This window comes from Bos javanicus, chromosome 15, assembly GCF_032452875.1.
Source record: "Bos javanicus breed banteng chromosome 15, ARS-OSU_banteng_1.0, whole genome shotgun sequence".
In the NCBI taxonomy this organism is placed as follows: Eukaryota; Metazoa; Chordata; class Mammalia; order Artiodactyla; family Bovidae; genus Bos; species Bos javanicus.
Window position 1 is genome coordinate 47,315,913 of NC_083882.1, and position 15,266 is coordinate 47,331,178.

The window sequence follows — 15,266 nt, forward strand, 5'->3', positions numbered from 1 at the left end:
TGCCCTAAAAACCAGACCATCTATTATTCACAAACACCACAAAAATGCATAAACATACATACAAGATTATTCACATTATATTTTGAGGGGTTTTTAGATTCCCTAATAGGGTAATAGTTGAGATTACAAGTACCAAAGAAATCACCATACACCCTAAGCAAAAAATATATGGAATGCTATCACATACATAGACTCTGGAATTTTATTCTTTCTACTTATTTCTGGCTATACTTCAGATTTTTAATTTTCACTGTGCAGAGGATATTATTCTGCCCTCTCTTGTTTATATCAGTTTTTTATTAGGGAAAGCGGCAATAAAGTAAGGTAATTTCTATTCCTGGTGCCATACGATGCTCAGGAGAGGCTAGCAAAAAATAAGGAATGGGAGTGTACTTAACCTTGTTTCTTTTTTCAAAAATTTGATATAATTGATACATAGTGTTGCATTATGTTCAAGGTATACAGTATTGATTTGATACATTTGTATATCACAATATGACTACTGCCATAGCTTTAGCTATCACTCCCCTCACATCACATAGACTTTTTTTTTGTGATGAGAACATTCAGTCTGTTAGCAATTTTGAAGTATGTAATCAGTATTGCTGACAAAAATTATTTATCTTATTTTTTTTAATAGAAACAAAGGATTATTAAAATGTTCTTTTGCATCTTAACAGGAGTCTGAAAAAATGGAGACATGGAGGAGGGATCACTGACTGGAAGCCAACAATTGTTTCTGATATGGACAACAGACAAATTGTGGCAGGAATGATGGGGCAGAATAATTGTGGCAGAAAAAATGTCTATGCCTAATGACACCCAGTTCCATCCTTCTTCATTCCTTTTGTTGGGCATCCCCGGGCTAGAAGACATGCACATCTGGATTGGATTTCCCTTTTTCTTTGTGTATCTTGTTGCACTCCTGGGGAACGCTGCTATCCTATTTGTGATCGGGACTGAGCATAGTCTCCACCAGCCCATGTACTACTTCTTGGCCATATTGGACTCCGTTGACCTGGGTTTGTCCACGGCCACCATTCCCAAAATGCTGGGCATCTTCTGGTTCAGCCTCAAAGATATATCCTTTGGAAGCTGCCTTTCCCAGATGTTCTTTATCCACTTCTTCACTGCCATGGAGAGCATTGTGTTGGTGGCCATGGCCTTTGACCGGTACATCGCCATTTGTAAACCCCTTCAGTACACCATGATTCTCACCAGGAAAATCATTGGCGTTATTGCAGGCATTGCTATTCTGCGGAGCCTGAACATGGTGGCTCCACTGGTATTTCTCCTCCTGAGACTACCCTTCTGTGGGCACCATATCATCCCTCATACCTACTGTGAGCACATGGGCATTGCCCGTCTGGCCTGTGCTAGCATCAAAGTCAACATATTATTTGGTCTTGGGGATATGGCTATCTTATTATTGGATGTACTTCTTATCATTCTTTCCTATATCAGGATCCTCTATACTGTCTTCCACCTGCCTTCCTGGGAAGCCCGGTTCAAAGCTCTCAATACCTGTGGCTCCCACATTGGTGTTATCTTAACCTTTTTCACACCAGCATTTTTCTCTTTCTTAACACACCGTTTTGGCCACAACACTCCTCAATTTATCCATATCCTCTTAGCCAATCTATATGTGATTGTTCCACCAGCCCTCAATCCTGTAATCTATGGAATCAGGACTAAGCAAATTAGGGAACAAGTTTTGAAGAACTTTTTTTTGAGAAAAAAAAAAAAAAAAGGTTAACCATTAGTAGCCTTAGAATGTTTAACAGTTCATATTTTATCCATATGCTTATTAGAAGGGGGTTATTGTCTAAAAAGATAGAGGGCAGGGAGCCTTAACAGTGATTATTAACAGTAATGACATTCCTTTGTCCATAATTCTTTTAGTTTAAGAATAATACTGAGTTTATTGATGATAATATAATCATCTGTAAGGATTATATCTTTTGAAACCTGTTTATAGTTAGATTGATCAAGATAGCCCTGTGACATAGTTACTCTATTTGAACGTTTTCAAATGAGTAGTTAAAGATTCATCTGAAAATTCAGTTGTTATTGGAATGTAGATTGCTAGGGAAGGTAGCTTTAAAATTATAGTAGTTTCTGGATCACCAGAGGAAATGTGAAAGCAATAGAATAAAATCGGTAGCAGGATTTTAGAAATAATAACAATGATATTATTTGGAATCCTTAGTATGTATTGTTCTAGAAAATTTACTTGTATTAATACACATATTTCCTATGTGAGTTCTATGATGTGGTTACTTTTAAAATTTGCATTTTTATATGAGTAAATGATGGGTCATAAAATTCTCCACAACAAATTATGATCATGATTTTCACTCTAGGGAAACATGAGAAACCATGCGTTAGAAATGAAATAGGAAATTCTGTCATGGTCCGCCTAGTCAAGGCTATGGTTTTTCCAGTAGTCATGTATGGATGTGAGAGTTGGACTGTGAAGAAAGCTGAGCACCAAAGAGTTGATGCTTTTGAACTGTGGTGTTGGAGAAGACTCTTGAGAGTCCCATGGACTGCAAGGAGATCCAACCAGTCCATTCTGAAGGAGATCAGCCCTGGGATTTCTTTGGAAGGAATGATGCTAAAGCTGAAACTCCAGTACTTTGGCCACCTCATGCGAAGAGTTGATTCATTGGAAAAGACTGATTCTGGGAGGGATTGGGGGCAGGAGGAAAAGGGGACGACAGAGGATGAGATGGCTGGATGGCATCACTGACTCGATGGACGTAAATTTGAGTGAACTCCGGAGTTGGTGATGGACAGGGAGGCCTGGCGTGCTGCAATTCATGGGATTGCACAGAGTTGGACACAACTGAAGTGACTTAGCAGCAGTAGCAGCAGCACTATGAAATTAAAAGACGCTTACTCCTTGGAAGTAAAGTTATGACCAACCTAGACAGCATAATAAAAAACAGAGACATTACTTTGCCAACAAAGGTCCATCTAGTCAAGGCTATGGTTTTTCCAGTAGTCATGTATGGATGTGAGAGTTGGACTATAAAGAAAGCTGAGCACAGAATTGATGCTTTTGAACTGTGGTGTTGGAGAAGACTCTTGAGAGTCCCTTGGACTGCAAGGAGATCCAACCAGTCCATTCTGAAGGAGATCAGCCCTGGGATTTCTTTGGAAGGAATGATGCTAAAGCTGAAACTCCAATATTTTGGCCATCTGATGCGAAGAGCTGACTTATTCAGCTCTTCAGAAAAGACCCTGATGTTGGGAAAGATTGAAGGCAAGAGGAGAAGTCAATGACAGAGAATGAGATTGTTGGATGGCATCACCAACTCAATGGACATGAATTTGGGTAAACTCCTGGAGTTGGTGATGGACAGGGAGACCTGGTGTGCTGTGGTTCATGGGGTTGTAAAGAGTTGGACACGACTGAGTGACTGAACTGAACTGAAATAAATATTTATGAACTTCAACACATGCTAAGTTGTATGTGGCTATTTGGTGATATGCAGATGGAAAGGAGAGTCTTACATCCTGAGAATCCCATGGTAGGAAAGTTACGCTATTAAGGCTAAGAACGTTCTGTTATAGGATTGTATATTACTTTATTTTGGGAGGAGACTTTTAGAAAATTTGCAATAATATCCAATAAATATTACAAATATTGCACCAATATATTGAAGAATACCAAGCAAAGCTAGAAGTATATTTGGCTTTTTCCACTTTCTAGAATAATCATACAAAAAATTATTGACTTAGTCCATAAAGGAGGTGTCATTTGAAATTGCATTCAAGAGGGTCTTCCACAGTTATCTCTTATACTTCAGTTACTTCAGAAATTTTTACTTTTGATTCTTCATCAGCTTATAAGCATGGACATTTTACTGCATGACCAGAAACCATCATAGATAAATTTTAAAAATAGATATTGTCTTCTAAATCTTAAAGCTAATTTAACAAAAATGTTGTAAACAGGATAACATAGGTCCATTCAGTTCAGTTCAGTCTCTCAGTCATGTCCGACTCTTTGTGACCCCATGAATCGCAGCACGCCAGACCTCCCTGTCCATCACCAACTCCCGGAGTTCACCCAGACTCACGTCCATCAAGTCAGTGATGCCATCCAGCCATCTCATCCTCTGTCATCCCCTTCTCCTATTGCTCCCAATCTCTCCCAGCATCAGAGTCTTTTCCAATGAGTCAACTCTTTCCATGAGGTGGCCAAAGTATTGGAGTTTCAGCTTTAGCATCATTCCTTCCAAAGAAATCCCAGGGCTGATCTCCTTCAGAATGAACTGGTTGGATCTCCTTGCAGTCCAAGGGACTCTGAAGAGTCTTCTCCAACACCACAGTTCCAAAGCATCAATTCTTCAGCGCTCAGCCTTCTTCACAGTCCAACTCTCACATCCATACATGACCATACATCCATACAGGAAAAACTATAGCCTTGACTAGATGAACCTTTGTTGGCAAAGTAATGTCTCTGCTTTTGAATATGCTATCTAGGTTGGACATAACTTTCCTTCCAAAGAGTAAGTGTCTTTTAATTTCATGGCTGCAGTCACCATCTGCAGTGATTTTGGAGCCCAGAAAAATAAAGTCTGACACTGTTTCCAGTGTTTCCCCATCTATTTCCCATGAAGCGATGGGACTGGATGCCATGATCTTTATTTTCTGAATGTTGAGCTTTAAGCCAACTTTTTCACTCTCCACTCTCACTTTCATCAGGAGGCTTTTTAGTTCCTCTTCACTTTCTGCCATAAGGGTGGTGTCGCCTGCATATCTGAGGTTATTGATATTTCTCCCGGCAATGTTGATTCCAGCTTGTGCTTCTTCCAGTCCAGCGTTTCTCATGATGTACTCTGCATATAAGTTAAATAAGCATAGCCACTGCTAAATCTTTTGTACTTAGAAAATTTAACAAACCAAAAGATCATACTCAGGCAAATTAATAAAGAGGTATCAGATAAATTGAGTCAAGCTAGCCTATATATTCCGGAGAAGGCAATGGCAACCCACTCCAGTAATCTTGCCTGGAAAATCCCATGGGCAGAGGAGCCTGGTAGGCTGCAGTCCATGGGGTTGCTAAGAGTCGGACACAACTGAGCGACTTCACTTTCACTTTTCACTTGCATGCATTGGAGAAGGAAATGTCAACCCACTCCAATGTTCTTGCCTGGAGACTCCCAGGGACGGGAGAGCCTGGTGGGCTGCCGTCTATGGGGTCGCACAGAGTCGGACACGACTGAAGCGACTTAACAGCAGCAGCCTATATATTCAGAACCTTCTGATTCTAGACAGGCAAGAAAGTTTTAGTCATCCAAATAGATGTCAGAGGAGCTCACATTAACAAGCAAAAATAATATTATCATATTAGATGTAAATAAATATATAAAAAAATTTTAGAACATTATCTGTAGCAAATTGGGCCTTTGGATAAAATCATCACAGTAAGAAAAACCTCTCAAAGACTTTTGAGGAAGAACATATAGCTAGCCAATTTGTTTTTCAGTAGTGAAAGGATGAAAATTAAAAAATATTTTTTGACACATTTAAGTTAGGCATTCCTGGTGCTTACCGACATTTCCAACTTTTCTTTTTCTTCCAGGAACATGTAGGGTTTATGTGTGTAAAACTTCTTGCAGTTAGACTTGGCCATGGGACTTGCAATGGCAAAATATTTGTAGAACTGATCTTTGTCAATTCTTAGTGAAATATTTAAGACTAATTATGTAATTTTTCATTTTCTCTCTCCCACCTCTGTGTTCACTGAAGGCTTTTGTTCAGATGTCATGTCATAAAATTCTGACCTTTGTCAGAATAACTCCCTGAGTGACTACAATACAGCCCCTCCCCACTCCCAAAGGTTGTATTAGTCATGTAGTAGGAATAAGAATTAAACCTTTTATTTCTTAATACACTGAAATTTGGGATGGAGTGAGTATTATCTAAGTATTATCTAGACTATCTTGAATAGTATCACATTCATGAAAAGTGTCCAAGAATAGCCAATTTTCTTTCTGAAGAACTATATTGGAAGACATATGGAAAAACAACAAGACCTGTTCTAAAGCTGTAGTAGTGATGACCTATAATAAAGCACAGTAATTTGGAGAGTATTGTTTTGGTGCAAGTATAGAAAACCAGTCCAATGAAACTGAATAGAGAGTTCAGAAACACCCACAGATACACGTTTGCACGAATTATAGGAGAGATAACATTGTAGTACAGTAACAAAAGGTGATATTTTTAATAAAAGATATTGGATAAATTGGAGAGTCATAGAAAGGAACAGTGAATTTTGATGTTTATCTCACATTATACAAAAAAATCCTTCCCAAATGAATTGTATATGTAAACTTGAAAGGATAAACCATACAACTTCTGGACAAATAACTTTCCAATAAGAATGGATTATAAAGACACAATACATACACATATATGTGCTAACAATATGAGAAATATATTTTTAAAGTTAAGAACATCTTTTATCAAATAAAGCATATCAAATATATATATTTTATCAAATAAATAATAGGGAGAATAGACAAAGTAAGAAAATGGAACACTACCACCTAGAAAACTTAGCAAAGGGTTTGTATGGGGCTTTTGCAAAGGAAGATGTCCAAATTTCTAGTGAGCATGAAAAGATGCACTGTTTTCTTAGTCACAAAAGAAATACATATAAAATCACTAAGCAATTCCACTATATACTGACCATAATGGGTAAAGTGAAAGGATCGCAAGAGTCAGACACGGCTTAGCAACTAAACCACCAAAGTACCAAATATGTGCAACTAGAATCCTCAAACATTGCTAGTGAGATGGTAAATTGGTAAAATCATTTTAGAAAACTATTTGGCAGTATCTCAGGAAGCTGTCCTTTGCACCCCAGTTCACTCCATCATCACAAACATAGAGTGATTTTGTCTGATGTTCATATCTTGAAAAGTTGTTTATGTTAAGTGGGTATTGTCATGGTCAAGATATTGGTGCCAGTCCAGTGAGCCAATGACAACTGTTAGAACTGCTTTATTCTGTCTCTGAAGAGAGTCAGCTTCATAATTCTATACTTATCCAGGCTAGACACAGTGCATAATCCTTCTGTGATGTCCACAAGTAATGTAAGTTTATGTTTTCCTTTGTAGTTTTTGTTGTGCCACCTTCTAAGCCCTTTCTAAAGGAAATTAGGTTAGAAAGCATAGAAAACATACAAGTTCTCTGAGTTTCTGTAGCTCTAAAGTTAACACTGTACAACTTAATTATTTGCACATTTATAAGTTGTTAATGGGGCTTCCCTGGTAGTTCAGGGAGAAAGAATCTGCCTGCACAACAGGAGACAAAGGATTCAATCCCTGGGTAGGGAAGATCCCCTGGAGAAGGAAATAGCAACATACTCCAGTATTTTTGCCTGGAAAATCTCATGGACAGAGAAGCCAGACAGGTTACAATCCATGGGGTTGCAAAAGAGTCAGACACAATTTAGAAACTAAACAACAACATCTCGTGGTTAGTATTGTCTATGCAACCAGAATATAGGCCTCATGGGGAAAAGATTTACAGATTAAAACATATATGACCACACACTTAATCTTTTTTTGGCCATGTGGCATGAGGGATTTTAGTTCCCTAACCAGGCATGGAACCCATACCCCTTACAGTGGAAGCATGGAGTCAACCACTGGACCACAGAGAAGTCTACACATTCTTAATTTTAAATAAGTATTCAATGGCTACTTGACTTCTAGATCAAGGCAAAGATATTTGCTGGAAAAAAAGTGGTACAATAATTAGAGAATATAACAACGTTGGGGGACCAGATAGAAAAATCATAAGTTGCTTCAGGTATTATTCTTATAGGACTGATGGCAAGGGAATAATTAGAACTGTCGGGTTCTTAGAGAATTAGAAATACTTGGAAATTGGGAGCCTACAGGGAGAAACTTGAAAGTCCCAAAGGCTTCCTTTGCCCATGTCCTTTTTTATGCCTTCCAACCTGTGGTAAGAACTTGTGAGTTCATTTTCTTTGATGCTTTCATACTGTGGAGCCTCAGAAGGGTAGCTACTCTCAGTCCAGGAGAAAATTTTCCATCCCAGTAAGCTTTTCTCTTTGGACCACAGTTACAGTGCTGAGACATGCTTAGTGCATTTATTAGTCTGGATTGTACATTTTTTTTTTTAATGTTGGCTATTCCTGAAGCTGGTAAGTTGGTGCAGGCTTAGCTATGGCTATATGCATTTGAACATATAGATTAGGAAAGTTTGGACTTGAATCTCTTGATTTAACCCCCTCACTAACTTTACATATGAAATTAATTTGGAGGAGATAAACCAAAATATTTTACATTCTTATTTCTAATTGATAGAATTGTAGGTAATTCTGTGTATTTTAGTGTTTTATTACTTTTTTGTACAAGTATCTCTAATTTTCATGAAAAGAGGAAGAAAAAGAAAAAGCTAAACAGTCAACTAAGCAACTCGTTATGATATTGCTAAATTCTCTCTCCTCCTCTTCAATCTTTTCTGTCCCTTTCCTTTACATATTCTGCCTTCTTTGTTTCTTTCTGTATCTCTTTCTCCATCCCTCCCATTTCTAATTTTCTCTTTTAGTTTAATTCTACTGAACTTTGTCATGCTACAGGTTATTTTGGAATATTATTTTGTATTTAATATCCAAAAATAGACATTCTAAAATTTTTTTCAAATCAAACCAACACATGATAAAGAGCCTCAATATGTTTAATTACTTTCAGATTGCAAATAGTTTGTAGTTTCTTAAAAGCATACAATGAAATTTCCATGCTGATTTATACATATAAGACTCCTTGTTTACAAATATATTCATTCTTGATTTAGTCTTCCATACTATCAAGCAAGATTAGTGTTAAATGGACTTACCTGGTGACTCAGCTGGTAAAGAATCCACCTGCAATGCGGGAGACATGGGTTCAATCCCTGGGTTGGGAAGATCCCGGGGAGAAGGGAATGACTACCCACACACTCCATTATTCTGGCCTGAAGAATTCCACGGAGTGTATAGTACATGGGGTTGCAAAGGATCAGACATGACTGAACCACTTTCACTTTTTACTTTAGCATTAAATATATAAGCTATATATAAAACACACAACACTAGCAGGTGGTGCTAGTGGTAAAGAATCTGCTTGCCAATGCAGTAGATGCAAGAGACATGGGTTCAATCCCTGGGCTGGAAAGATCCCCTGGAGAAGGAAATGACAAACCACGCCAGTATTCTTGCCTGGAAAATCCCATGAGCCTGGTGGGCTACAGTCCAGTGGATCACAAAGAATTGGACACGACTGAGCAACCGAGCACACAAAAACACATAACAGTTGAAAAATAATCAGTTTTTAAAATCACATCTCTTCTTTGCTGTAAAAGTAGCTATTTGTAGAACTCAACCATTACTTGTTCTTCCAGTCTATTTATTACTTAAAAAAATATTAGAGTCTCCTTTGCTGCCCTGTACATACACACAGACATAAAGAACACACTTTTGAACTTAGTGGGAGGAGAGGCTGGGATGATTTGAGAGAGTAGCATTGAAACATATACATTACCTTATTAAAATAGATAGCTGGTGGGAGTTTAACCTATCACGCAGGGCACCCAAAGCTGGTGTTCCATGACAACCTGAAGGGATGGAGTGGGGAGGAACCTGGGAGGGGGCTTCGGGAGGAAGGGGCCACATGTGTGCCTATGGCCAATTCATGTTGATGTATGCAAAACCATCACAATATTGTAAAGTAATTATCCTCCAATTAAAGTTAAAAAATGTATTAGAGTCAAATTTGGAAAAAGTAAGATGATATTCTCTTTCCCAAATTATGAACATGGATTTATTTATTTATTTAGCTATCCACCTGTTCTATTTGTTATAGAATGGGAAAGTGAATCTCATTTGAGTTGAAATATATCTGATATATAACAGTTGCTTCTGAGCTAGGCTGGCTCAGTGTTGTGCAAAAGAACAATTTTGATCTTATAGACAGATACTCCTTTATCCAGGACTTCAGAATACCTGATTGAACATCTTTCTGGTTTTAGCACTGTTATTGAGCTTTTGTTGTTCATTGTATATAGGAATAAAGATCTTTTAGAGTGAATAAGAATCTTTTGGAAAGGTGACATGCAGGATGAGGCTGTTTTGCCACAATTTCACCCCTATTTTTTTTTTCTTGGCAAAGTAATGTCTCTACTTTTTATTTTATTTATTTATTTATTTTTTACGTCTTAATTTTATTTTATTTTTAAACTTTACAATATTGTATTGGTTTTGCCAAATATCGAAATGAACCCACTTTTAATTTATTTCTATCCTACATAGGGGCCTCCTAAATTGCCTTATTCAGGAGGTTTTGATTTAAGATCTCACAAGTCTTTGGCATCACCCCTTTTCCCCTTGTACAATTCTATTTGGGCACTCTAATATAGAATAAATAATGACTTTATGCTGAAAACAAGTTGAGATTGCAAAAGACTGATTAACTCTGATTTTTGAAAATGTACCACTATGAAACTATATTATTGATGTTTTACTGATGTATTTGAATATCCAGATACTCAGGAGGTCCCATGAGAGAACAAGTTATGCATGAACAAATCTACCAGTTACATTTTACTTTCTATTTTTGATTGTCGTGATCACCTGCTTTTATAAAATTCTCTCTAGAATGTCCTCCTTGCATTTTCTTTTTATTACATCACGGGCCCATTGATAGCTTCCTTGTCAGGAAAGCTTCTGATCAGAGTTCTCTTCCTTATGTACTCAGAGCACCCTTTTTTGAGCATTATGGTTTTCTTTTTCATTTCTCCATCCTTAACTGCCAGATATACTGTGTGATATCTGTTACCATTCTTCTAACATGAAGACTTTTGACCAGGAGTCAAAATTAATAATTACCTACTCATTCAGTCTTTTTGTAAAAGAAATGTTTTGAGTCACAGCTATCCACCAAATCCTGTGCTAGAGAAATAATGATGAACAAAACCACTTCCTAGCCCTTGATGCAAATCTGCCTGAAGCTTACAATTACATGGGAACTCAGACATTGATTAAATAGCCATACAGAGAGCTATGGAGTAGAATTACAGGGTCTTGGGAGAGAAATATAACAAGTCAACACTGAGTTCCATGAAGCCTTTCTGAGCATGAGTAACTAAAAGACCTGGGAGATTAATGGGAGGATGATGCTGGTTCTTCTTTCTCTTCCTCATATCAGCCTTGATGTATATACCTTACAACAGATATATTTAGATTTTTAGAGACTTTAGCTTCCTATCTTTTCTCCTGAAGTATCATGCTTCTTTTATTCTTAGAATCTTCTACATAGATTTCCTAAAATCTTAAGGGAACAGTGTACTGTGATGTCCCCTAACTTCCTTAGCTTCAAAGAAAAGATCAAGTCTCTTATTATTAATACTATTTCATTCTCTTCAAAGAGAGAAGAGAATCTGTCCTTCACGGATTATAATTAAGAACACACTCATATTTGGTTCCCTCTTCTTTAGAAATGTGTATTTAGACCACTTATGTTAAAATTTGCAAGAGGTAGTATAGAACAAGGAAGAGTAATTGGAAGAAACTGGAGATTGCTAGCCACAAAGTTAATGTAGCACAAGAAAAAGAATGAAGAACTGACTACTTAGTTCTAAAATAAGCACATTTGGGCAGAACGCTGGGAATACCAGAAGGTCAGAGAGCTGGGTGACTGGAACAAAGCAGTTTTGTTTTGAGGATGAAGACCTGCACCTGAGATTTAGACCAAAAGAAATCACAATGAGGTACCATCTCACGCTGATCAGAATGGTTGCTATCAAAAAGTCCACAAACAATAAATGCTGGACAGGGTGCAGAGAAAAGGGAACCTTCTTACACTGTTGGTGGGAATGCAAACTCAAGTTTGCATTTGAGTACAGCCACCATGAACAACGTGGAGATTCCTTAAAAAACTGGAAATAGAACTGCCATATGACCCAGGAATTCCAAGGAAACCAAAATTGAAAGAGACACTTGTACCCCAATGTTCTTCGCAGCACTGTTTACAATAGTTAGGACATGGAAGCAATGTGGATGACCATTGGCAGATGAATGAATAAGAAAGTTGTGGTACATACACACAATGGAATATTACTCAGCTATTAAAAAGAATGCATTTGAATCAATTCTAATAAAGTGGATGAAACTGGAGCCTATTATAGAGTGAAGTAAGTCAGAAAGAAAAACACCAATACAGTATATTAATGGATATATATGGAATTTAGAAAGGTGGTAACAATGACCCAATATGCGAGACAGCAAAAGAGACACAGTAAAGAACAGACTTTTGGACTCTGTGGGAGAAGGCAAGGGTGGGATGATTTGAGAGAATAGCATTGAAACATGTATATTACCATATGTGAAACAGATGGCCAGTCCAGGTTTGATGCATGAGACAGGGTGCTCAAGACTGGTGCAATGGGATGACCCTGAGGGATGGGAGGTGAGATGGGGGTTCAGGATGTGGAACACATGTACATCCATGGCTGATTCATGTCAATGTATGGCAAAAACCACTACAATATTTTAAAGTAATTAGCCTCCAGTTAAAAAAAAAAAAAAAGAATCCACTTACTCAGGAACCAGAATCAGTCTTGTTTCCCCATGTCTGAATACCAAGTAATATAATTTATTTGAAATTTCCCTGTGAGATTGAGATAAATAATTTTAAATACTTGTATGATATTATTTTAGAATTATTCTCTTCCTTCTTATAACAATGACAATATAATAATGATATAGGTATTTTAGAAATGAAGTAAGCCCAGGTTGTTGGTACAAGAAAATAGGGAAAAATGGGGAGCCTGAAGCATTGTCAGAGCTTTAAACTTGAGTCAACCTCGCTAAAAGAGAGATGGTTTTATATCTAAAATTAATTTTGTAGCATTGAATTTTGCGAAGTCAGTGACCTTATAAGGTAAGGTTCTATTTCAAAGAATAAAGCACATGTCTTCATACATTGATGACAAAAGTAAGAAATAACACAAATTTAGAAGCAAAAAATATATATGCTTAGATTTTTTGTAATAACTTTTAAATTTCAATATAATTGCTTTACAACATTATGTTAGTTTCTGCTGTATAACATGAATCAACTGTAATGTATACATATATCCCCTCCCTTTTGAGCCTCTCCATCTCACTCCTCTAGGTCATCACAGTGGATGAAGCTGAGCTCCCTGTGCTGTACAGCAGCTTCCCACCAGCTATCTATTTTACACCTGGTAGTGTACCTATGTCAGTGCTACTTTCATAGCATGTTGAGAAAGAAATATATGTCATATTAAGTACTGGGGGGAAGAGCTCATTGATTTCAACTGGAAACCCCCAAGGGCATATGTTAGAGTAATATTTCTAGTTAAGCAAATGGTTTTAAAGGCTGCTTCTGAAATCTATAATAATACCAATGCTCACAAATTGTAATCATTTATCAGTGGGATATGTGTATCTTCTTAGAATGTGTGTATCTTCTCTCAATTTATAATTAACATTTCAAAAAGTTAGAGCCTAGTATAGAATCTTATATTAACTGACTTGGTTTAATTTCTCACTAAAACTAATTTAGATGATCTTGTCTAATGTCTCAATATCCATTCATTTCTTTTTTTTTAAATTTTATTTTATTTTTAAACTTTACAATATTGTATTAGTTTTGCCAAATATTGATCTCCTTCACGTGCCATACATAACAAGGAAAGTAAATGAGAGGAAGAGAAGTCTGTGGAATAACGTGCTCTTTCTTCTATATTTCTAGAGAAAGTGTACATACTTATATCTTATCGTTCTTCCGCAGTATTAGCAATATTGAGGCATTGGGAAGCCTGATATAGAACAAAATATTCCTTCAAATGAGTGGAGCGTGACGATCAAAAGCCTTTGCCAATATGTCTCCAGTCAATAACTCATGGATTCACCCCTCATCTTTCCTGTTGTTGGGAATTCCAGGACTGGAAAATATGCAAGTCTGGCTTGGCTTTCCGTTTGGTATAGTGTATCTGATTGCCCTCCTTGGTAACGTTACCATCCTCTTTGTCATCCAGACTGAACACAGTCTTCACCAGCCCATGTTCTATTTTTTGGCCATCTTGGCTCTCACAGACCTGGGCCTGTCCACAGCCACTATTCCCAAAATGCTAGGCATCTTCTGGTTTAACCTCGGTGTGATTTCCTTTGGGGGATGCTTAACTCAAATGTTCTTCATACATCTGTTTACAGGCTTTGAAACATTCATGCTTGTAGCCATGGCTTTTGATTGCTACGTTGCCATTTGCCACCCTCTTCGATATAACACAATCCTCACCAACAGAAATACCTGTATTATTGTGGAAATAGGAATGTTGAAAAATTTGGTTTTTGTTTTCCCACTTATATCCCTCCTTCTAAGGCTTTCATTCTGTGGACATAATACTATACCCCACACCTACTGTGAGCACATGGGCATTGCCCGTTTGGCCTGTGTCAGCATAAAGGTCAATATATTGTTTGGATTAATCCTTATTTCTATGATACTTTTGGATGTTGTTTTGATTGCTATATCCTATGTGAAGATTCTACATGCTGTCTTCAGACTCCCATCCCAGGAGGCCAGACTCAAAGCTCTTAATACCTGTGGTTCCCATGTGTGTGTCATTTTAGCTTTCTTCACTCCAGCCTTTTTCTCTTTTATGACTCATCGATTTGGACACAATATTCCACGTTATATCCACATCCTCCTGGCTAATTTATATGTGGTCATCCCCCCTGCCCTTAATCCCATTATTTATGGGGTGAGAACCAAGCAGATCCGAAATCAGGTGGTGACAATATGTCATTTTAAAAAAGCTTGACTCTGAACATTTGTTTGAAAAGAGCCTTAAAATAATTTTCTTTTCCATCCTTTAAAATTAACGTGTCCTTAAGATTTTATGGAGAATATGCTTTACAGAATATGATATTAAACATCATATTGAGAGAGTTAATTCCTAGGCAGGTTGATAAGAAGTCCAGGGTTCCCGAGGAGGAGAAAGGAGTCTGGGGCTCTCAAGGAGGAGATAGGGTTCTGGAATTCTCAAGGAGGAGGAAAGGACAAACTTTTTTTTTTTCTCCCTCTACATCCCTTAGTCTTAGTCACATAAAATGTTTTTTATTTAAGCCCAGAACTGCTGATTACACAAAAAGAACTCAGTTTAAACTCTGTATTAAGGATTATATAACAACAATGTATCTGGCTTGAAGACAG

General features: G+C 37.3%; 2 protein-coding genes across 2 annotated transcripts; both read left to right on the forward strand.

The window, feature by feature from the left end:
• The first annotated feature begins 796 nt into the window (after window positions 1–796).
• LOC133260956 (olfactory receptor 52E8-like) lies at window positions 797–1,756 on the forward strand. Its single transcript, XM_061439582.1, has one exon. It carries the CDS (start codon window positions 803–805, stop codon window positions 1,754–1,756), a length of 954 nt encoding a protein of 317 aa, XP_061295566.1. The 5' UTR covers window positions 797–802.
• A 12,176-nt stretch (window positions 1,757–13,932) lies between these two features.
• LOC133261238 (olfactory receptor 52E4-like) lies at window positions 13,933–14,874 on the forward strand. The gene has a single exon (XM_061439748.1). It carries the CDS (start codon window positions 13,933–13,935, stop codon window positions 14,872–14,874), a length of 942 nt encoding a protein of 313 aa, XP_061295732.1.
• The last annotated feature ends 392 nt before the right edge of the window (window positions 14,875–15,266 follow it).